The sequence below is a fragment of the Odocoileus virginianus genome, chromosome 4 (genome assembly GCF_023699985.2).
Source record: "Odocoileus virginianus isolate 20LAN1187 ecotype Illinois chromosome 4, Ovbor_1.2, whole genome shotgun sequence".
NCBI lineage: Eukaryota > Metazoa > Chordata > Mammalia > Artiodactyla > Cervidae > Odocoileus > Odocoileus virginianus.
The window spans coordinates 40,387,567-40,410,109 of record NC_069677.1 but is presented as its reverse complement, the minus strand read 5'-3'; the positions used below and the strand labels follow the sequence as shown (position 1 = coordinate 40,410,109).

Genomic DNA, 22,543 nt, shown 5'->3' with positions numbered 1-22,543 from the left:
CCACTCCAGTGTTCTTGCCTGAAGAATCCCAGGGACGGCAGAGCCTGGTGCGCTGCCATTTATGGAGTCACACAGAGTCGGACACGACTGAAGTGACTTAGCTTAGCATATATGCACTTTATTTTAAAGTTGTATATTCATAATATCTTAGTCTACATATGAAAGTTAAGGTAACCATAACCCCAATTTTTTTTCTTTCTGGCTAAGGTACTTAACTTGCATAACTTCCCATGGTAATACATTTCTGTAGAAAGATTTCTATTCTCAAGGAGAGATAGCCAATGAATATCTAACAAACAAAACCAAGGGTTTTTATAATAGATGATCATTTGTGTCTGTTATTTAGTACATGAGGGCTTCCCTGATAGCTCATTGGTAAAGAATCTGCCTGCCAATGCAGAAGACGTGGGTTCACTACCTGGGTTGCGAAGATCCCCTGGAGAAGGAAATGGTAACCCACTCCAGAATTGTTGTCTGGGAAATCCCATAGACAGAGGGAGTTGGCAGGCTATGGTCCATGGGCTTGCAAAAGTGTAGGACACAACTGAACAATAACAGCAATTTAATATATGAACAAGGTATCTTAACTCTAAAGGAAGCATTTTCTTTTAAATATTAATCTTTAAATAACTAAATCTGATTTAAACTCTTATCTACTGACCTTTTATCATTAGTTTTGTATTTTCCCTTGTATTTTATAAGGAATTCTTTTTGATGATATCAGAAATTCAGTACAGAATTAATGCATCTTTTTCTAAATTCTGTGAATTAACTGTAGCATTTCCTCAAATGTTTAATTCTATGAGGATGCAAAATTATTTAGTATTTTAAAAGAATTCTAAATGAATGCTTAATAAGTATCATATATTGTAATTCAACCGTATTCACTAGAAAATGTGGCCTCCAGGTCCCGTCCACTGAGAAATTGAATGTGGCAGCAGAAGAAAATTAAATTTTCATTTTCTAAGAGATACTCTTCAATTATGAAATAGTTTAGCTTGCTTGCTTGCTCATATTAATGCCTGCTACTAAACTAGGCTCAGTTAATTACCATGTATCCATTTTGCCAGAAGTTCTATGAATTCTCCTTCTGCATGGCTAATGCATAGAGTGGGAGGCTAAATAGCTACATAAGATAAATTGGGTTTCCTTTTTTAAGAGATTGACTGTTTTCAAATGCCAGTGTATCAGTAATAATCAATGGGAACCATCCACCCCTCCATTTTGCAGCTTTAGGACCCAGCAGATGTTCATTGAGGGTAATAATTTATGGGACTTAATTTTTAGCAAAGGTAAAATTTTCTAATAGTTGTGTTCCAGCTTTACTCAAGTGTCTGCCTTAAAGGGCTTATATAGTTTATTTGTTTGTTTGTTTTTTCACGTGGAGACATTAAGAATTGAACTTAGTATTTCTGAATTTGCCCACATTCTGGTCCTATCTGACAGGTATTTACTTTCTATTGTATCAGATTTTATAAAAATTTATTTAAAATGCTTTCCTTAAGAGGCATAGGGTATTTGGGGTTTGGGGGAGTGTAGAAGAGGCAATTACTTCTGTATTGTTACTTTTTTTCCCCCTGAACAATAAATCCTACAGGAATCAGATGCTGAATTGAAATTAAATTTTTATCCAAAATACAAGAATCTGTTCAGAAGAGGGTAAGATTTCTATCTCTACGTGATATTACCAAATCCAGTGAAATACCACAAGGTTTATACATAGTCATACATACATCTCTAAGATTTAAATGAGATTGCCAAATATTTTTCCAATTTATCCATGTTAGAAAATATAGTTTGGCTACTATATAAAATATATATTATTTATATATGCATAATATATGTAAAATATTTTAAAAGCACTGTGGAATAATGCCTGCCCTAAAGTAAGGATCATGTAATTATTATCTATTATTACTATTGTTTGTTTCTAAGTCCTAGTATTTATCTTTTGTTAATCTATCGTTATACATACTTTTCTCTAAGTAGGATTTTTAAAACCTGATTCTAATGAAATTGCCATCTTCATTGTATATTTTTACTTTTCTGATTTTACAGATACAGTTTAGGTATAAAAAGATTTTTCTAACATCAGAATCAAATCTCTACTTGGAATGCAGATGGACTGGCTGTAGTATCTTTCCACTCTGACCTTTGTAGTCTAGATTTTTCATTTGTGATCAGAGTGCTAGAAATCAAAGGATAAGTGGTTCTCTGTTTTGTAATGAGAACTCATCCTTCTACTTTGAAATGCTTGTCTACTAATAAAGCACTTCCGTTTCATGCCTTAAAAGAAAACCGGTGCATAAGCCATCTGATTTTGTTCTTTAACATGAATGCTTTTATTAGATTTTTCTACAAAGGGTTTGATTGATTCTTACACATATTTTTTTTTACAAATGTCCTTATATGTAATATATATTTGTTCTTTTCTAACACTTGCTTCACATAATCTCCAATGTTTCTGCCCTCCACATACCTCTTTAATTTATTCAGATATAATAGAAAGTTGCAAATACAAGATTACATCAAATGCCTTTACAAAAACAGCCATGCCTTATGGTTTCAAAAAAGCAGTGTTGTGGCTTTTTATTTTTAAAATCAGTGGGTGAAATGTAAAATCTTCCTGTAGCTTGTTTGTCTGTTTTTAAAGAAGCCATTGTTGGAATTACAGTGATTAGTGGTGGGGGGACTTTTCAGTTGGGAAGATCTCAGCTCATATCTTTATTCTGCCACCTACTAGCTGTGTGATTAGGGCAAGTTGCTTAGTTTTGTTGAACTTCAGTTTGTTCTTCTGTGGAACAGAGATAATAATACCTATCTCATAGGACTGTGTGAGATTATCACAGGGATGATTAAATGAGACAGTAAGCATAAAAGAATTTACATAGTGCCTAGGATATGGTGGCACTGGCACTAATGGTAAAAACCTCTCCTGCCAATGCAGGAGATGTAAGAGACGTGGGTTTGATCCCTAAGTAGGGAAGATCCCCTGGAGAAGGAAGTGAAAACCTACTCCAGTACTCTTGCCTGGAAAACCCCATAGAGAGAAGAGCCTGGTGAGCTACAGTCCATAGGGTCACAAAAAATCAGAAATGAGCGCTGCACTGGGACTTGGTAAACAGTGTAAATGTTACACATAGCTGCAATATAGTAAGTACTGTTAACAGTATCTGCCCTTTATTTCATGCCTCCTACATGATAGCACTGCCCTAAGACATTTGGAAACCTTATTTAATCTCCTCAATGATGCTGTGAAGTAAGCATTATTATTGCCATTTTCTGCATCCCAAAATCAAGGCTCAGAAATTAGGGAACTTGCCCACAATCAATCTCTGTAAAATACCATCTTCATCTGAACAGCCTCAGAAGTGTGAAACAAATGAAGCTGGTTTTAAGAAGTAAAAAGGGTTCCTTACCGACACCTTCCTTCACGTCCCTATTTTAGGCGGATCAGGATATACATACTAACTGGATCATATCTCAGCTCTGCCACTTATTAGCTATGATCCAAGGTGGAGCTCCCCTGGTGGCTCAGCAGTAAAGAATCTGCAATGCAGGAGACCTTGGTTTGATCCCTGGATCAGGAAGATCCCCTGCAGAAGGAAATGGCGACCCACGCCAGTATTCTTGCCTGGGAAATTCCATGGCCAGAGGAGCTGGGTGGTCTACAGTCCATGGGGTCCCAAAGAGTCAGATACGACTTAGTGACTAAACCAACACCATCACCACTTAATCAAGTTATTTCATTTCTTTGCCCCCTCAGTTTCCTCTAATATTAACTGAAGATAATAATACCTACCTCAAAGGGCTGTAGTGATATTTAAATTAATCTGTTTTTATTTATCTGTTTTATACTGTTGGAAAAGTTTCTGTGGTATAGTAAGCTCCATCTGTGACCAATAAATAAACCAACAAATAAATAAATGACACAGCACACACAGAAAACACTTGAAAATTTCACTTAAGTCATTGAATATATTCTCCGGTATATTTTCCTACTCACCCCGCTTTTTTATTTTCACAGTCACTGTCTGCTTTTTTGTGCTATCAAAGTAAACAATGTTTAAGTGCAAGTTAAACTGTTGGATATAGACAATATTTACTACTTAGTTAAATACGTTTGCTGTACATTTATTACTCATCTGTTGGTTTTCTCCTGATCATTCCTCTTGTTTATAGCAATCATTCTCTGTCATTCTTCTTGAAACCAGAAAATCAGAAATGATGCTAGTATAAAGTTTAGTGACTATTACAGACTTAGCTTTTTAAGGACACAGCCCATTGCCTAAAAACTTATATTTATGATCTGTTTTGATTATAAGGCAACATAATTTAAAAAGGAAATATTTATTACTAACCAGCTGTTTTCACTTTTTATAAAAAGTTAATAAAAAGCCTTTGCTTTTAAAAACTGTAGTTGTTTATTAATACAGTCATGTTTCGTCCATATTTTTCACTGGAAATATGGGTGATACAATTCATTGATTTGGAAGAGATTCCATATTAAGACCAACATGGCTTCCTATTTATTAATGTAATACTATTTTGTTATGTTATTCTTTTTAATACTCCCTATTTTTACAATAATAATCAAATGCTAATGCAGTCAAAAGCCAGTTTTGGCATAATTTATCCTCTATAAAATAGACTTTTAAAAAATCAACATATCTAACATTTTATTCTTGCCCCAGATAACAATATGCTGTAACTAAGTACTTCTTCCCCTCTATGTTCTCCAGGTTCACAGTGGAACAGGAAATTGATTTAAAAGAAGTTTTGAAGGCTCTTGGAGTAACTGAAGTTTTCATCAAAAATGCAAATCTGACAGCCTTGTCTGGTAGGAAATAAACATCAGTTAAATAAAAAATATTCCAAAAAGCTTTTTTATAATGATGGTGGTGAAGCCTCTGTTTATTACAGAGTTCTGAGGTAAAATATATTTATTAATTGCCAGATAAATATAGCAAATATATTTAACTTCTATAAGAAAATTATATTTGCAGTCATAACATTAAATTTATGTTATTCTGATTCATGTCTTATCTTTGACAATAGATTATATTCTCCAGAAGACCTGTCTTATACATCTTTGAATTCCCCATAACATCTGACAAAATGCCTTGTAGATAATCAATAGATGTGTTGATTGAATATCTCAATATATCTGGTTATAATAAATCATATAGGAAAGAAAGAAGGAAGAAAGGGTAACTGAGTACCCACTGTGAGAACTAGATGTTTTAAGAACACCTGAGAGATGATGTAAATATTGTCCTGCTGCTACAACTAAGTCGCTTCAATCGTATCCAACTCTCTGTGACCCTATAGACGGCAGTCCACCAGGCTCCGCTGTCCCTGGGATTCTCCAGGCAAGAACACTGGAGTGGGTTGCCATTTCCTTCTCCAGTGCAGGAAAGTGAAAAATGAAAGTGAAGTCACTCAGTCATGTCTGGCTCTTAGCGACCCCATGGACTGTAGCCTACCAGGCTCCTCCGTCCATGGGATTTTCCAGGCAAGAGTACTGGAGTGGGTTGCCATTGCCTTCTCCGAAATATTGTACTAAGTCGTCAATAAAAAACAGTGGTTTTGAAGAAATAGCTTCAAAATATACTTGGCATACTGGCGGTTGAGTAATTTATTTTAAATATCCCACAGGAAAACAACCAGTTAAATTATTTGATTTCCTAATTTGATCAGGATAAAATCGTTAACATATTAGTAATAGTAATGTTAAGGTACTTAGAAATGTAAAATTCTTTTGGAAATACTTTAAAGCAGCCAACTCCAAGACACTTGTGAGTATAAGTCTAGTTAGACAAGATAATTATTTTCCATTATTTCTATAGAACATGGGAAATAATCCTTTTTCTGATGAGATAAAGACATATATCAAGAAAAAAGATACTGAATGTGTAGGGCTTCTTTATATGCAATTTATTGAATCAAAGTCTCCAACTATAGAGAGAGTAGAGGTGGTAAAAAAAATTCCTTAGCCTTTCATGTGTTTATAGGAAAGAATTTAGATTTTTCTCTCCTGAAGCAGCAACCTATAGAAAAATGAAGCCGACTAAATAATAGCTTCTCGACCTGGAGTGTGAAGGCTCATGGCCTGAATTTAGAGAAGTAGATGCCTCCACCCCTGAAATTGCATTTGGGGTACATGTGTGTGTATGTGTGTGTGTGTGCAAGAGAGAGAGACAGGGCAAAGATAGCAGGTGCATAGCTTTCAAGAATTTCTCAAGGAGTCTACAATGAAAAAAGGCTTTATCTTCCCAGGTTTTGGCTTGGGAAGATCGTTTTCTAACCAGCATTCAGCTTCTAGCAATGAGATGATACTGATGTATTCGATACAACAACTTCTACCAGTCACTTAAACAACTTACATCCCAAAACATTTATGGAATTTGTCTACATGTCTACTATATAAATGTTCCTGTCCTCATGAGAGAAGTGAATGTTCCCTGAGGAAAGGTCCTCATGTCTCACATCCAGGCTCCTAGCGCTCTGAACTTTTGAGTAGGGTTGTCAAGAAGATAGGACTGGTGGAGATTCAGAAGGTAATGGGTACATTGTACTTGAGTCAGAAAGATATTCATGGTTTGAACATAGGATAATTTAAAGTTCTTATCCTTCTTTCCTTAGGAATTCAGAGAATCTGTCTGCTATACTGGCCAAATTCCAACCGGATAATTATATTTTGCTTTCTTACCATGGCTCTATTTTCAGTTTGATTAGAGATTCCTCACTGTCTCACCCAAACATCTAGGAAGTTATTTCACACACACAGAATATTTGCTGCTTTTCAGTCCTGAGGGAGTATCACTGTAGTGGCAAATCAATTATTGTGATCAGTGTGGCTTAAATTTTTTCACATATCTGGAAGGTTTATAAGGTAATTTTTAATTGCCTTTACTGTCAGAGACAGTAGCGCATAAATGTACATATTAGTGCAGATTTGAAATCACACTAGTCTCTTTCAGAGTTCAAATAGTCTATAGTGGAAAGTCTCTGCTCTTTGAACACAACTCTATCAGCATTGAATTTGTCTCGGCATCCTGCTCACAGAGGCATTCCCAGTACCTGATCCAGGGCTGACACATAGTTGGTACACAGTAGACATCTGCTAGGGCTTCCCTGGTGCATTGCAGGAAATGTAGGAGATGCGAGTTCAATCCCTGGATTGGGATGATCCCCTGGAGGAGAGCATAGCAACCCACTCCAATATTCCTGCCTGAAGAATCCCATGGAGAGGACCCTGGTGGGCTGCAGTGCATAGGGTCACAAATAGTTGGACACAACTGAATCAATTGGGCATGCACGAACATCTGCTAGAGGATAAAACAAGGGAGAGAAGGGGAGAATAGGTTTATCTGGGGCCACTTTGTCTATTATATTTCTTGGATCATTTAACTGCTTAAAATATCAGTAAGAAATCCAGGATTGGCCTCAAACACTACCCAATTCAGATTTTCAGAATAACTGATCTAAGGTTAACTTCTCAAGCTTTCAGTGAGAATTCCTTGATTCTTAAATTTCTAGTTTTGCCAGAATCTTGGAAATCCTGGCATACCAGCCACCCCAACTAAGACATTCTTCATTCTCTTTCTCTTTCCCTCTCTCTCTCACAAATATACACATTACCTTATAAATCATTCATTCAGAAACCTTCTAGTGACACAACTATAAAACTTGCCTCTCCATTCCTTTAAATTCAATAGCATTTATTCCCTGCATCATTTTGGGCGCACCATATGCTCTGTCTTATGTGGTTGGTGTCCTTTTCACATGTATCCTTCTTTTCCCCAAATAACATGAAAACCTTGCTGATTAAAATGTTTATGACACTTAGTAATCCTCACAAGTACCCAGGAAAATTTATAAACATGTATTTGGTTATTACTTTCTGCTTTAATGAGAATTTCATGGTGTTTAAGTTATACAAATCAATCATATTCAGTGCCACGTCTACTCCTTTCACTTAACAACTCTTAGTAAGGCAGAGAGGGTGAACAAAGGATTAGATCGTAAAAATGAAGAAATGATTAGAATGGTATACCTGCTCTGAAGAAACCCACAGACTTGTGAGGAGAGAGACATAAACAGCTGGATTTCATAAAAGGAAGAGTGGCCAAAATGTTTTATTGCAGAGTGGCTCTTTTTTTTTAAATGATTTTATTTATTTATTTAATTTTGTCTGTGCTGGGTCTTTATTGCTGCTTGCAGGCTTTTCTCTAGCTGCAGGGAGCAGGGGCTGCTCTCTGGTGGTGGTGCACGGGCTTCTCATTGCAGTGCCTTTTGTTGCAGACCGTGGCTCTAGGGTGTGCAGGCTTCAGTAGTTGCAGTTCCCGGGCTCTGGAGCACAGGCTCAACAGCTGTGGCTCATGGGCTTAGTTACTCCATGGCACATGGGGTCTTCCGGGATCAGGGATCGAACCCCTGTCTCCTGCACTGGCAGGGGGATGCTTAACCCCTGAGCCACCAGGGAAGCCCCAGGCTGTAGCTTTTAAGGTATGCAACTCCATGCAGGCCTGCGGGCCCACAATTACAAACACCACTGACCTGCAGACCAGATCTCAATGTGTCCCTGGGTGAGAGTTTGTAAAACTCAGGGCTTCAGGGGAGTGAATAATATCTTTCTGGGGAGGTACCAGCAAGCTGTGGCGAGGCCCAGGGAGAGCTGAAGGAGGGTGTCTTCCTGCCTACATTCCCTGCGAGCGCCTCTGTAGCCTGTGCATGGAAACACACCCGCAGCCTGTCCCTTAGAATGAAGCTCCAGGACAAGGCAGTGAGCCTTTTTCACAGGCGGACGGGAGTGGTTTTAATTTACTGTCTATGCAGTACCCTGGGGGTAGGAGCCTCACAGAACTGTCCCTCTGATTGTTACAATTTGGGGGTGGGGGCCCAGAAATGCAAACCCCTCTGGCCACAAGGGCCAAGCAATTAAGAGGCATCCCTGCAGGGACTGTGCTCACTCCCGGCTTTAGTGATGCAGGTGAAGATCACTGGGGGAAGGGCACACCCCTGCCTTTAGAAAGACTGGGGAAGAGCGCTGGGGATGGGGCACAGCCGGGACTTCAGCAAGGCTGAGCCTGTGCAAGCCAGGCACAGGGAGAAAGCAAATGCAGCACTCATCCATGCCACTCTCCAGCTGCTATCTTTGTGCTGAATCCTGGAACAAGCGAGACCGTGTCATTTAAAAGGAGTGTCTCAAGTCTCCCCGGCCCCTGGGTCCTCTGGACGTAAGCCCCTTAGGTTTCCAAAGCCAGATATTTGGGAATCTCATCTCTGCAGTGCAGGTTCCTAGGGTTGGGTGAGAAGCTCTGGACCGGAAATCCCTCCCTGCTGGGGGTCTTTGCACCAGGGTGTGTGATTTTTGGTGAGACTGACCCTCTGCCTCTCCTACCTGTCTCATGAGGCCCTTTGACTCATTGTGGCCCCTCACATTGGTCAGCTGCTTATTAATTCTTTTCTAGCAGTCATTGTTCCATGCATAGCAGTAGGTTTGGTGTCTGTGGAAGGAGAGTTCAGGATTTTGCTCCATCACCATCTTAGACCACCTCCTCGTCAGTATGTATTTAAGCTTTTAAATGAGCAGAACAGTATGAATATCTTAGAAAATGATAGCAGAAGTTGCCTCAAGGACAGAGGCTATTAGGTGAGAGAGGGCTTTTCACTTCATAGGCCACTGTATTTGGTTTGGAAATTTACCTTGTGTGTGTATGACTTCTTTAATACTCTTTGGTAAAGAATCCACCTGCTAAAGTAGGAGAGGTAGGAGACACAGGTTTAATTCCTGCATCAGGAAGAACCCTTAGAGAGGGAAATGGCAACTCACTCCAGTATTCTTGCCCAGAAAATCCCATGGACAAAGGAGCCTGGAAGGCTGCAGTCTTTGGGGCCCAAAGAATCAGACATGACTGGGTGCACACACACTCATTTAAAAACTAAGAAAATCTTTTTAAAATAACATTATTAGCAGAATTTATAAATTTGAAAGCACCCAGAAACAATTCAGTAGTGTTGGGATGCTATTACATTTTTAAGTCATGTAATGAAAATTTTATCTTCTTCAAAAATAGTAAATGTGATTTAGCAGTGAACAACAGCAACAACAAAATACCCTGCTTCACATCCTCTTGCTTCTGGAAAAACAGTGACTCGAGAGTCCTTTGCTAAGACCTCTTGAATCCACTCTTTCATTTTCTGTTCCATGGCATCTACTTTCATTTCAGACTCTCATTACTGCTGCCCTAGACTATTTCAATAGCCTCCTAAACGGTTTCCAATCTCTCTTCTATCTAATCTGTCTTATCTACCACTGCCAAGATTAATCGCCTTAAAACTCACTCTCAGATCATTCCAGTTCCTGTTCAAAGCCTCCCTTCCGTCTGCTGTGCAATATCCACCTCTCATCAGGACGTTCAGACCTCAGCTCCCTCCAGCCTCAGCTCCATCTGATTCCTTACACACAGCTTGTGCTCCAGCCAAACTGAATACTCACTCGGCACCCCACATCCCCCCAGCACCCCATCTTTATGAAATCTCTCCCACCCGAAATATCTTTTGAACTGAGCCTCAGGTCAGATATCCCTAACTTTATTAAGTCACCATGATTATACCAACCAGAAGCTACCAGTCCTTAACTACTACAATATTCTATTATTTTTCTTATGTCACATATCATATCTAACCTCCTAAAATCATTTATGTATTAGGTATCCCCTGCCAGAATTTAAGCTCCCCCAAATTGATCCTTATGTGTGTTTAAGAAGCACCCAGCACTGTTGCTTTCTGCTTTGTACTCTCTGGATGAAAGAACAAATAAGATGAGACGTTCTGTATCTGTTGTGTTTATTTTTTCACCTCAGTTTGATGTCCATTACTTTTGACGCTAAATTCCATTAACATAAAACATAGTAAAGACTCATATAATAAACATGGAAGCTAGAGAGTGCTGAGAATCATTTTCTTCTCAGGCTTTATTTAAAATGCTCATCTAGTTGCAGTGAGGATCCGGTTATAGAGTAGGGCTATTTTTGTAATGGAAATGAATGTCAGCATTTGGATTAATAGATAATCCTCTTGGAAGGTGTAAGGGGAAAGAGAAAGAGAATACTAAATCCTTCAGCACAAAGTATGAGCTTTAATAAAGGAGCCAATAAAATAAAGGAATTAAGAAGACACAGCAAAAGCCATATTCAGGTCAGACTCAAGTGCGGGGATTTGTGCTAGACTGACTCTTACATCTTGCCCTTGTTTGTTCTCTTTCTTCTGCCTGTAAGTCAGAGAGCTGTCTTTCTCTTCCAGCTGTGGTTCCAACTAAAACCATAATTCCACTTCTCCCCCTACTTTTTTGCCTGGACTATTGCAACAGCTGACAAAGTTGATCTTCTTGCCCCCAGCTAATTGCTCATCCAATTCAGGCGTTACAGCTGCTGCCACAGATATCTGCTAAAATCAGAGCAGCCGTGTCCTGTTCCTTCTGAACGAACCCTGGGCTCTCTAGCATCATGATCCAAGCTCTTAAAATCGAGCACGTCCCCCGCCACTCCCCTCCTCCCAAAGCCCCAGCTTCAGTTGGACCTTCCAGTCATCCCCACTGCTTCTCTCACCTTGCAAATATAATTCCTGACTTGGAATGCCCGTGTCCCCTTTTCCAACTTTCACTCTTCTACTTATTCTTCAAGAACCAGTTCAAATGTCACCATCCCTAAACAGCTTCCTGGACATCGTTCCCTTCCTAGATGGTTTTTCTCTCTGTCATCCGAACTCTGATAGTGCAAAGTGCTATCAAAGATCTACTTTTCTTTAGATTGTTTGTTCTCTTACCTGTCACTAAGCTAAGAGCTCCTCAGAAGCCCGGAATGTGTCATAGACGTCTTTCTGTCCTCAGAGCCCAACACAATGTGGGAAGCGGGACAGATGCTGGGTGGGAGTGTGCCCTTAGGAGATGATCCTGAGCCCTGCCTTGCTCCAAGTTGGGGGCTTCTCTCGAGGCTCTGGCCCTCCTCACTCCCCATGCTCCAGTCTCACAGCCTTTTCTGGGTCCTTGAACACACCTGGCTTGTATCTGCATCTACAGTAGCCTTTCTCCCATTTTACCGGAAACTCTGCCTTCAGGTCTGCCCAGCGCTGACTCCTCTGTATTCTTTAGGCCTCAGCTCAAATTAATCTCCCCAGACAAACCTTTCTTAACATCTGATATCAAGTAGTTCCTCTTACCTGCCCTAGTCACAGCTAACCCATCACTTTATCTTATTTCTTACACTTAATATACCCTGAAACTGTGGTCTTTCATTGATTCACTTTTTAAAAAATCATCCTGGTTATTTAATGTCTGAACTTCCCAGGTGACTCAGTGGTTAAAAAAATTCAGGTGATGCAGGAGATGTGAGTTCAGTCCCTGGGTCAGGAAAATCCCCTGGAGTAGGAAATGGCCATCCACTCGAGTATTCTTTCCTGGGAAATCCCATGGACAGAGGAGCCTGACAGGGTCTCATGGGGTCGCTAAGAGTTGGACACAACTGAGCGACTGAGCATGCATTCATTTAATGTCTGCTTTCCCTCCCAGGAAGAAACTATTTAGTGCACCATAGTATACCTAGTTCATCAACAATATCAGGCACACAGGAGGTGCTCAGTACATGGCTAAGTGAATGAGTGAATACATAAATGAATATTTGCTGGTCTATCACAAAATCTATGTGGAAAAACAAACAAGCAAACACTATTCCCACCTTAAAGGAGCTCAGATTCTTAAAACCTTTCTAAAGGTCATGGGTGGAGCCGAAGCTCAAAATATTTTAGCAGCTAAAGTACAGAGACAGAGATGTTTTTGGTATCCCAAGGTTCTGTTATGGAACTCCATTCATTTTGTTATTTTAAGCCTGTCCTTGGTGACGCAGCCATCTATTTAAATTGGCTGTTTAGGAACAGTGCCACGAAGAAAGCAGTGGCATCTCCCGTACGAAGGCCAGCCTGCCAGTGTTATGTCCATCGCAGACACTCAGAGCGTCTGGTGCCCTGAACAATACCTCATGCAAGCAAGATACTCGACAAATATTTGCTCAACGGCTGAATGAATACCTTAGTATTTTGGCTCTGCTTTTTTTGGAAGAGTTTGTATTATCTCCCAGCTCTTCTCTGGGGGATCTAGGGTTTGCTGGCCCTGTTCCCATCTCATCCATTGTGAAAAGCCTTGCACCATGCTGCCTGGAGGAAAGCAGGGCCAGTTATTTGGCAGCAATGTCTGCAGTGACCAGAAGACTGCTTGGGAACAGTATGTGGATTTTTTTTTTTTTTTTTTTTGTATTTCTGTTTCTCAATGGTTTCTTTATTTCCATTTTTAGAGAATAGTTATCTTTTCTCTAAGCAATAAGGTAAACTCATCAGGGTGACCATACCTGAGTGCGTGTACCTAGTGGCTGGCAATGTGCCTGAAATTGGGGATTGAGACAGGAGGTGAATAGCACAGGAAGGTGCAGGCCCTCAGGGAGAAAGTGTCTGGCCTAGCTGGAAAGATGGTCTTGATTGACACATAATTACATGAGGATGAGCAATATAGGAGGGCAAACACAGAAGCTGTGATCTTGCCTGTATTCCTGCATGACCTTCTCTCCTTCTCTGATGTGGTGGCAGCATACTCTTTCTTAAACCATTTACAGCTTATATTTTATTTCAATGTAACTGCTTGAAGTTTGTCCCAAAAGAAAAAGGTTCCATTTTCTTTTGTCCCCTCGGTATTCATGGTGTGATTTCTCACATTTTATATGTTCTCTCCTACTTGTTCATCCAAAGAGGTGACATTTCTCTCAAGGTTAAGTGTCCCGAGATTTTGTTTACAACTGCAGAAACCTGCTGTCTCTGGTGGGGTTGGGACATTGGTTTCAATCTTTATTTGCTGTCTTTGAAATATATATGGTAACATTGGTTGTTGAGTCACATCCCCTCTGCTCTTCCACTCAGATTTTCTAAGTTTTCTAGTGTGTGTGAGGTCTTTGTATTCTTTCTGTCTCTCTGGGACTGTTTTCCATCTACTCTGGATTAGTGTCATATGTTTTATTTATTATAAGAATAAACTCTGAAATAATTGTGAGCAAAATTGTGGTCATGGGGCCTGTAGAGTGACAATACCCACGGTCTTACTATTAATATATGAAATAATTAACCCCTTTCATTTGGGCTTTCCTGGTGGCTCAAATGGTAAAAAAAAAAAATCAGCCTGCAATGCAGGACACCCGGGTTTGATCCCAGGATTGAGAAAATCCCCTGGAGAAGGGAATGGTTGCCCATTCCAGTGTTCTTGCCTGGAGAATCCCCATGGACAGAGGAGCCTGGCGGGACACAGTCCCTGGGGTCACAAAGAATGGCCACGACTGAGCAACTAACACTTTCTCTTTCTTTCATTCAACAATTACTAAATGTTGGACTGTGGGCTTCTCTGATGGCTCAGTGGTAGAGGAGCCGGGCGGGCTACACAGTCCATGGGGTTGCAAAAGAATCAGACACGATTTAGTGACTAAGGAGCAACAACAAAATGTTGGATTAAATACTGGTAAATTACGCATTACCAGGAAGCTCCCTCCACTTAGCTTAGTTCACCCCTTAGGCTCACTAGATGCTAGAAGCCAGGGGCACTAAGAGGAAGGACACAGTCCTTGCCTGAAGGAGGTGGAAATCCATTGGAAGAGAGAGAACAGTACAAATATGATATATTATGAAGGCTTAAGTAGAATTAGATCCTGGGTTCAGTGAGAAAGAGTGGTTAGTTCTACTTTAATGGGGGATAGGAGAAGACAATGGCAACCCACTCCAGTACTCTTGCCTGGAAAATCCCATGGACGGAGGAGCCTGGTAGGCTACAGTCCATGGGGTGGCTAAGAGTCAGACACAACTGAGAAACTTCACTTTCACTTGTCACTTTCATGCATTGGAGAGGGAAATGGCAACCCACTCCATTGTTCTTGCCTGCAGAATCCCAGGGATGGGGGAGCCTGGTGGGCTGCCGTCTATGGGGTCGCACAGAGTCGGACATGACTGAAGAGAATTAGCAACAGCAGCAGCAGGAATCAGAGGAGAGCAGAAAAGTCCTGGTAGGGTTGGGAAAAAAGGGAAACTGTTAGTTGCTCAGTTGTGTCTGACTCTTTGTGACCCTATAGACTGTAGCCCACCTACCAGGCTCCTCTGCCCATGGAATTTTCCAGGCAAGAATACTGGAGTGGGTGGCCATTCCCTTCTCCAGGGGATCTTCCTGACTCAAGGATCAAACCCGGGTCTTCTGCACTGCAGGCAAATTCTTTACTTCTGATCCACCAGGGAAGCCCAGGTAGGGTTGGAAGCTGAGCCTTAAAAGAAGATTAGTGTCTGACTATACAAGGGTTTAGGGAGTTTCCAGGGAAACAAAGACACAGAAGTGATAAAGTGAAGAATGCTAAATGAAAGAGGCAGAGTCAGCCTCACTGCGGCCTTCATACTGCATCCTGAGCAGGCATGTAGGTGTGTGATATACTGGAGGGGAGCTGGGAAGGCGGGCTAACAGGTTAGAGCATAAGGGTTTAAGTAGGGGAATAGCAAAAGTTGGTTTGTGGTTGATGGTCATCTCAGAGGAAGCTTGTGATATGGACTGGAAGCAGAGCAGTTTTAACTGCTGACATCCCCAGAAACTCATTTTAAAAAAGGATTTGTACAGACTTGTGGACTGTGTGGGAGAAGGCGAGGGTGGGATGTTTCAAGAGAACAGCATCGAAACATGTATATTATCTAGGGTGAAACAGATCACCAGCCCAGGTTGGATGCATGAGACAAGTGCTCGGGCCTGGTGCACTGGGAAGACCCAGAGGGATCGGGTGGAGAGGGAGGTGGGAAGGGGGACCGGGATGGGGAATACATGTAAATCCATGGCTAATTCATTTCAATGTATGACAAAAACCACTGCAATGTTGTAAAGTAATTAGCCTCCAACTAATAAAAATAAATGGAAAAAAAAAGAAAACACATGTACATTACCAAAAAATAAAAATAAAAAAGAAAATAAATAAATAAATAAGGATTTGTATTTGCTTCTAGGTTTAATTTGCTGATTTTAAAGAATTTTACCTCCATGTTAATAAGTGAGTTTGGTCTATGAATTTCTTTTTTTAAACAGTCCCGACCTAGACAGCATATTAAAAAGCAGAGACATTACTTTGTCAACAAAGGTCCGCCTAGTCAAGGCTATGGTTTTTCCAGTAGTCATGTATGGATGTGAGAGTTGGACTGTAAAGAAAGCAGAGCGCCAAAGAATTGATGCTTTTGAACTGTGGTGTTGGAGAAGACTCGAGAGTCGCTTGGACTGCAATGAGATCCAGCCAGTCCATCCTAAAGGAGATCAGTCCTGGGTGTTCATTGGAAGGACTGACATTGAAGCTGAGACTCGAATACTTTGGCCACCTGATGCGAAGAGCTGACTCATTTGAACAGACCCTGATGCTGGGAAAGATTGAGGGCAGGAGGAGAAAGGGGCGACAGAGGATGAGATGGTTGGATGGCATCACCGATTCAATGGACATGGGTTTGGGTGGGCTCCGGCAGTTGGTGAAGGACAGGGAGGCCTGGTGTGCTATGGTTCATAGGGTTGTAAAGAGTCAGACACAACTGAGTGACCGAACGAAACTGAACTTGTTTAATTTTAATAGCAAGGTTAAGACTACCAGAGATGACTTAGATTGCTTTTATTCTCTTTCTAGAGTCTGAAATAGTTTTATCTCAGAAAATTTTATCTATTCCTAGAAGGTTTGGTTAAGGTTCCCTGGAAAACCATCTAAGCTTGGAGTCTTTAATTTTGAGGGCTGGGGAAGATTCTGTCTACTGATTCAGCTACTTTAATGCTTATTGGACTATTCAGACTTTGTATATTTTTCCTTGATTTAACTTTCTAATTTATGTATGTTTGTAAAATTGTCCAGTTGATGGCAAATGTTTTATTTCAAAGTTATCCATATAAAGGAGCACAAGAAACTTTGAGGGGAGGTGGAAATATTCTTTATCTTATTTGTGGAAGTGGGTTCATAGATATATACATCTATCAGAATTTACCAAATTGTGTATTATAAACAGATACAGTGCATAGTAAATAATTTATACCCCTTAAAGTTGATTAAGCTTCCCAGGTGGTGCTAGTGGTAAAGAACCCGCCTGCCAATGCAGGAGATGTAAGAGATGCAAGTTTAATCCCTGGGTCAGGAAGATCCCTTGGAGAAAGGAATGGCAACCCACTACAGTATTCTTGCCTGAAGGATCCCGTGGATGGAGGAGCCTGGTAGGCTACAGTTCATAGAGTTGCAAAGAGTCAGATGTGACTGAAGCGAATTAGCACACACACAAAGTTGACTAACATTTATCTGCAGAAAATTATGCACAGTATTCTTTGTGATTTTTAAAAAGTCTCTTCTATGGACACTCCTTACCTAGGTGCTGCCACTTTCACACTCAGGGCCATTGATGTGTGGCCCTGCCTTAACTGGCAGACTGATAAAAATGGACAGCAGAATCTGAAAATATTACAGCACCATTTAAATACTAAATAGTTAATATGTTTTACTTTCTTAGAGCTCAGTGTTTTGCCAACTAAATTGTTTTTACTAGTTACTTAATGCAGTTGATATTTTTCTTTTCATTTGCTAAAAAAAGACTAGTTGTCTAGATTTGAGAGAGCTAGTTATACTTGTTTAATGTAAAACTTTATTCCTTCTAGTTTTCTTCTAGTTATCAAATGCATTCTAGAAGAAAATATCATAATATGTGAGATGGACTATTTCATAATGCAAGGCTTATATCTTATTGCTAAATATGAGCTAAAGAAGGAATAGGTCTATGAAATGTATAATCAGAAATGCCACCAGTTCGTCCTGAGGCTTATTCAGAACAAGCAGGAGCTTTTCAAGAGGTGTACCAAAAATGTTGTCGAACATCATTTTCTAACCGTAACAGATAATTATGTGTTTTTGAAAGTAGTACTAAGCAGTTTAATGGAAAATCAATTCTGCTTTTACTGAGTGGTGCTCGGCATCAGCAACAAAGCTAATTATCTTAAATTTGAAGTAGACCTCCTGGGATAAAAAAAAAAAAAAAGGTACAAACTTGAGTAATCCTTTCTCTTGCTTCCTTGTGCTATTTTTTCTTTTTTCTGTATTTGAGGTACCTCCTGGTTGTTTTGTTTTAATCTTGAACAGAAGTTGGAAGCCCAAGACTGAATGCTATTGTATTGTATCATTTGCTAGGGCTCCCATAACAAAGCACTGCAGACCGAGTGGCTTAAATAACAGACATTTATTTCATCACAGTTGTGGAGGCTGAAAGTCCAAGATTAAGGTCTTCAGGGTTGGTTTCTCATGAGACCTCTCTCTTTGAGTTATAGATGGCCGTCTTCTATGTCTTCACATGTTGTATTAGTCAGAGTTCTCCAGATAAAACAGATCCAACAGGATGAATGGATACACACACACACACACACACACACACACACAGATGGCTATGTGCGTTTGTGTCTATATAGACATTTACATAGAGAGAGAGAGAGATTGGGATTGATTTTAAGGAGTTGGCTTGCACAATTGTGCAGGAAACGTGGGTTTGACCCCTGGGTTGGGAAGATCCCCTAGAGAAGGAAATGACAACCCACTCTAGTATTCTTGCCTGGGAAATCCCATGGACAGAGGAGCCTGACGGGCTACAGTCGGTGGGGCCACAAAGAATAAGACACAACTTAGCAACTAAACAATAACAGCAGTTTCCAAATACAGTCCTATTATGAAATCTTGGGGGTTAGAGCTTCAGTGTATGTATTTTAGAGAACAAATTCAAGCTGCTGCCACTGCTGCTGCTAAGTCACTTCAGTCGTGTCCGACTCTGTGCAACCCCATAGACAGCAGCCCACCAGGCTCCCCCATCCCCGGAATTCTCTAGGCAAGAACACTGGAGTGGGTTGCCATTTCCTTCTCCAATTCATGAAAGTGAAAAGTGAAAGTGAAGTCACTCAGTTGTGTCCGACTCTCAGGACCCCGTGGACTGCAGCCTACCAGGCTCCCCGTCCATGGGATTTTCCAGGCAAGAGTACTGGAGTGGGGTGCCATTGCCTTCTCCTAAATTCAAGCTACAACAGCCATTAACTTAAAAGTAAGCATAACTAGAAAGACAATTCAAAGGGAAAAACAGTCCTCCTAATATTAAAAGTGTTATTTAGCCTGACTTTAAGATAAAGCATGTTTTTGAAACCTGAGATAAACCAATTAATTGGAATGGGAAATAACTTTTTAATATATTCATATTTCTACAATCTAGAAGTCAAGTTTGTTTTCCTTTGCCAAGGATATTTATATCATCACAGTAATTAGAGATTAGATTTTTTTAAAATTTCTTATTTTGATTATATGTGGATTTCTACCCATTTTCATTTTATGTTTTTAAGTTTCAAGTTAGAGAGAAACAGGTAAGGAGTTTTTCTTGAGTTATGAACTAATTTGAAGTTGTTATTAAAAGCAGAGCCACGTTTTGCTTTTCCTGGCAATATACAAAATAAATGATGGGAAAATTACCAATAAAATGGAGGAGAAAATTAGCAAGAGAATATAATACAAAAGACAAAACGGAAAATACATCTTCAACAGTTCTCTCAAATCATAAAAGTAATCTTACATTATCTCTTATGTTTATATCAGTACCTTATATCACTTATGTTTTTCAGATCTGTTTAACTAAAGGGTAAAGTGCTTCCCTATCTCTGATACCAAAAAAATGCTCCTGTTATCTCTCTCTTTTTTGCAGATAACAAAGAGATTTTCCTTTCCAAGGCAATTCACAAGTGCTTCATAGAGGTCAATGAAGAAGGCTCAGAAGCTGCTGCTGCCTCAGGTGCCAAATTATGGTTTTCCCAAATCTCACCTTTTCTAGATCTGTATTCTTAAAGCAATCTTGGGTGGGGGAATGGGAGTCATTTTTAGAACCAAGTCATAAAACTGATGCTGCCCTCACTTAGAAGTCAAGCTAATGATGAACCTGCTAGGATTTTCCAAATAGGATATGAAACATGCATTCATTTCAGTGCCCCATACAGAGTAACTCCCATCTGTAATGAGAGGCAGGAGGAGATTGTCAGCTCTGCAGAATAGATTTTCCTGCTGTGCTGTCCATTTAAATATTTAAAATATTTCCCTGCTGCCCGGTTAAACTTTTTCTTTTCTATTTAATTATTTGTGGGAGTTAGTTCTTAATTTTGTCAGTGAAGAGCATTGATTTTTTAAAAGCCCATGCACAAACAAGCATACATGATAGCATGCAATACAAAATTTTAAGTTAATAATAAAATAATAATTTTAAATGAAAATTTTAAAAAATTTACCTAAATCATCCATCCAAAAATAAAAACCCAACAATGGTAACAGTAAATGTCCTTAATTATTTTATTTTGAACATTCTGATTTCCTTAGTTAAGTGAGAAGGATTTTTCTTTTCTCATTTGTTTGGTTTTGTTTCAAGATCATGTTCAACAGCCACCACCAAATTTTAGAAGGATTTTTCCCTTCTCTAGTAAAATGTAACACATCATGTTTGTACACATTATGTTTAACCTCTGCATATATTTACCCATTAAAAGGATCTCATCAGTTAAAATGGTGTTTGGGGGAGGAAATAGAAACAGTAGTCTCAGGCATTGAGAAAGCTTCAAATCTTACATCATTTAATCTTGGCCTTTTCCTGACAACGCATCACCCTGCAGCAAGTATAAAATGATTATCCTACAATAAAGATCTCAAGGGAATTCAGTTTCCCAGCTGTAGGAAGCATCATTGAATCTCTCCCTGCTGTATTTTCTCTTTAATCACTGCTGTTCTGGCCGCTTGCTGGAAGCCTGGTGACTTGCTATGTAAAATCCCCATTTCAGATAAAAGAAATGATGATTTGGTAATATAAAGAAACTGGGGGAGGGGAAAGCTGGGGAGGGTATTTGTTTGTTTGTTTGTTTTTCCCACTTTCCTTGACTTAAGTCATCTTATTAAAGCCATAAGTATCTGTCTGAGGCCGAGAATAAAAATTTGTAATAGGCAGAATAAATTATCCTCTATTTTCGGTGGGTGATGGGAGGAAGTGTGTACATGTGTGTGTACGTATTTGTTTTTCTTTAAGATGAAATAGAGATGTTAGCTCATTTACAATTTTTCTCTCTTTAAGCCTTTAAAAGAGAAGCCTTGCTTCGTGTAAATCATTACCTTTGTGCTGAACATAGATGGTTTGGAGAAATTGCTCATTAGTCCCTGCATATCCTCAGACATGTAATTACTTTCTCACTGTGCTACAGGAATGATTGCAATTAGCAGGATGGCTGTGCTGTATCCTCAAGTTATTGTCGACCATCCATTTTTCTTTCTTATCAGGAACAGGAGAACAGGTAAGTCTGTTATGAGAGCAGAACTTTATTTATGGCCAAAAAGAAATCATTTGTTAATTGAAAACATACTCCTGCATTTTTATCAGATAATTTCTAATGTTCAGATGATTTTTTAAGTGACCATAATTTATTCACATTCTTATCTTTAGAGCATTGCTAATTGTAAGCAAGAAGGAAAATAAATAGCTTTTGTTCAACTCCTTTTTTGTTCACTCCCTACCCAATGCAGGTACAATCCTATTCATGGGACGAGTCATGCATCCTGAAACCATGAACACCAGTGGACATGATTTTGAGGAGCTTTAAATCATTTTATTTGAGTAACAAAGAAAACAGTAACTAAGCACATATGTTTGCAACTGGTATATATTTGAGACTTGTGTTTTACAATATATCTTAAAATAATATTTAAAATAGTTCCTGATAAAAATAATGTATTTAAATTATAAGCCAACTTGTCAAGGAATGTTATCAGTATTATCGAGGTAATGGTCCTGTCATTTCATTGTGTTTGCTGTGCTAGTATTTAAAATAAAAGTACATAGTGAACATGTCAACAGCTCTGTTTTTCATTTTAGAAGTATTATATAGATACCTGTAGGTAGAATTTGGCAACAGTGGTACTTCTGGGCATCTTAAGCCTTTCATAATTGTGCAGAAACAAAGCACCAAAGTAAATTAGTGTTATTCACTTATACCTAACAAGCAACAACTAGTGAGGTATTTTTGTGGACAGCTACTCCACAAAAACTCCGATTGCTGTTTTTCTGAAGACAGTGTATAGTTTAAAATAAAAACCTGCAAACTGAGCATCTTTTATGTGGCTCCATGAAAAAACTTGTTAGGAAAAAATTGGGGCTATGCCAACCCATAGCTTATAGCTATAGTTTATTGACTATGTCTTTAAAGATCCACTTGGCTTCATAAGGGTGATATAGATTCCAAGCCTGGTATATCACCATGTTTTACTGCTGCAAGTAAAATCGGACCTACAGCTTAGTTCCCCCAAGTCCCCAAATAAGCCAGATGAGCAAATTAAGAATAAAAATATGCCCTCTGGTATGTCACTGGAGAATAAACTAGAAAAACTCTGCTGGTACAGATACTGGGAGCTAGCAG

General features: G+C 39.4%; 1 protein-coding gene across 2 annotated transcripts in view; it reads left to right on the top strand.

Annotated features, from left to right (window-relative positions):
- The window catches only part of SERPINI1 (serpin family I member 1), a 74,452-nt gene extending 52,471 nt beyond the window's left edge, over window positions 1-21,981 (top strand). For both annotated transcript variants that reach the window (XM_020878623.2, XM_020878622.2), the window contains exons 6-9: window positions 4,743-4,840; window positions 19,804-19,890; window positions 21,335-21,424; window positions 21,654-21,981. In XM_020878623.2, coding sequence (XP_020734282.1) covers window positions 4,743-4,840; window positions 19,804-19,890; window positions 21,335-21,424; window positions 21,654-21,730 — 352 coding nt within the window. In that variant the 3' untranslated portion in view covers window positions 21,731-21,981. The remainder of the gene's footprint in view (window positions 1-4,742; window positions 4,841-19,803; window positions 19,891-21,334; window positions 21,425-21,653) is intronic.
- Window positions 21,982-22,543: the final 562 nt, after the last annotated feature.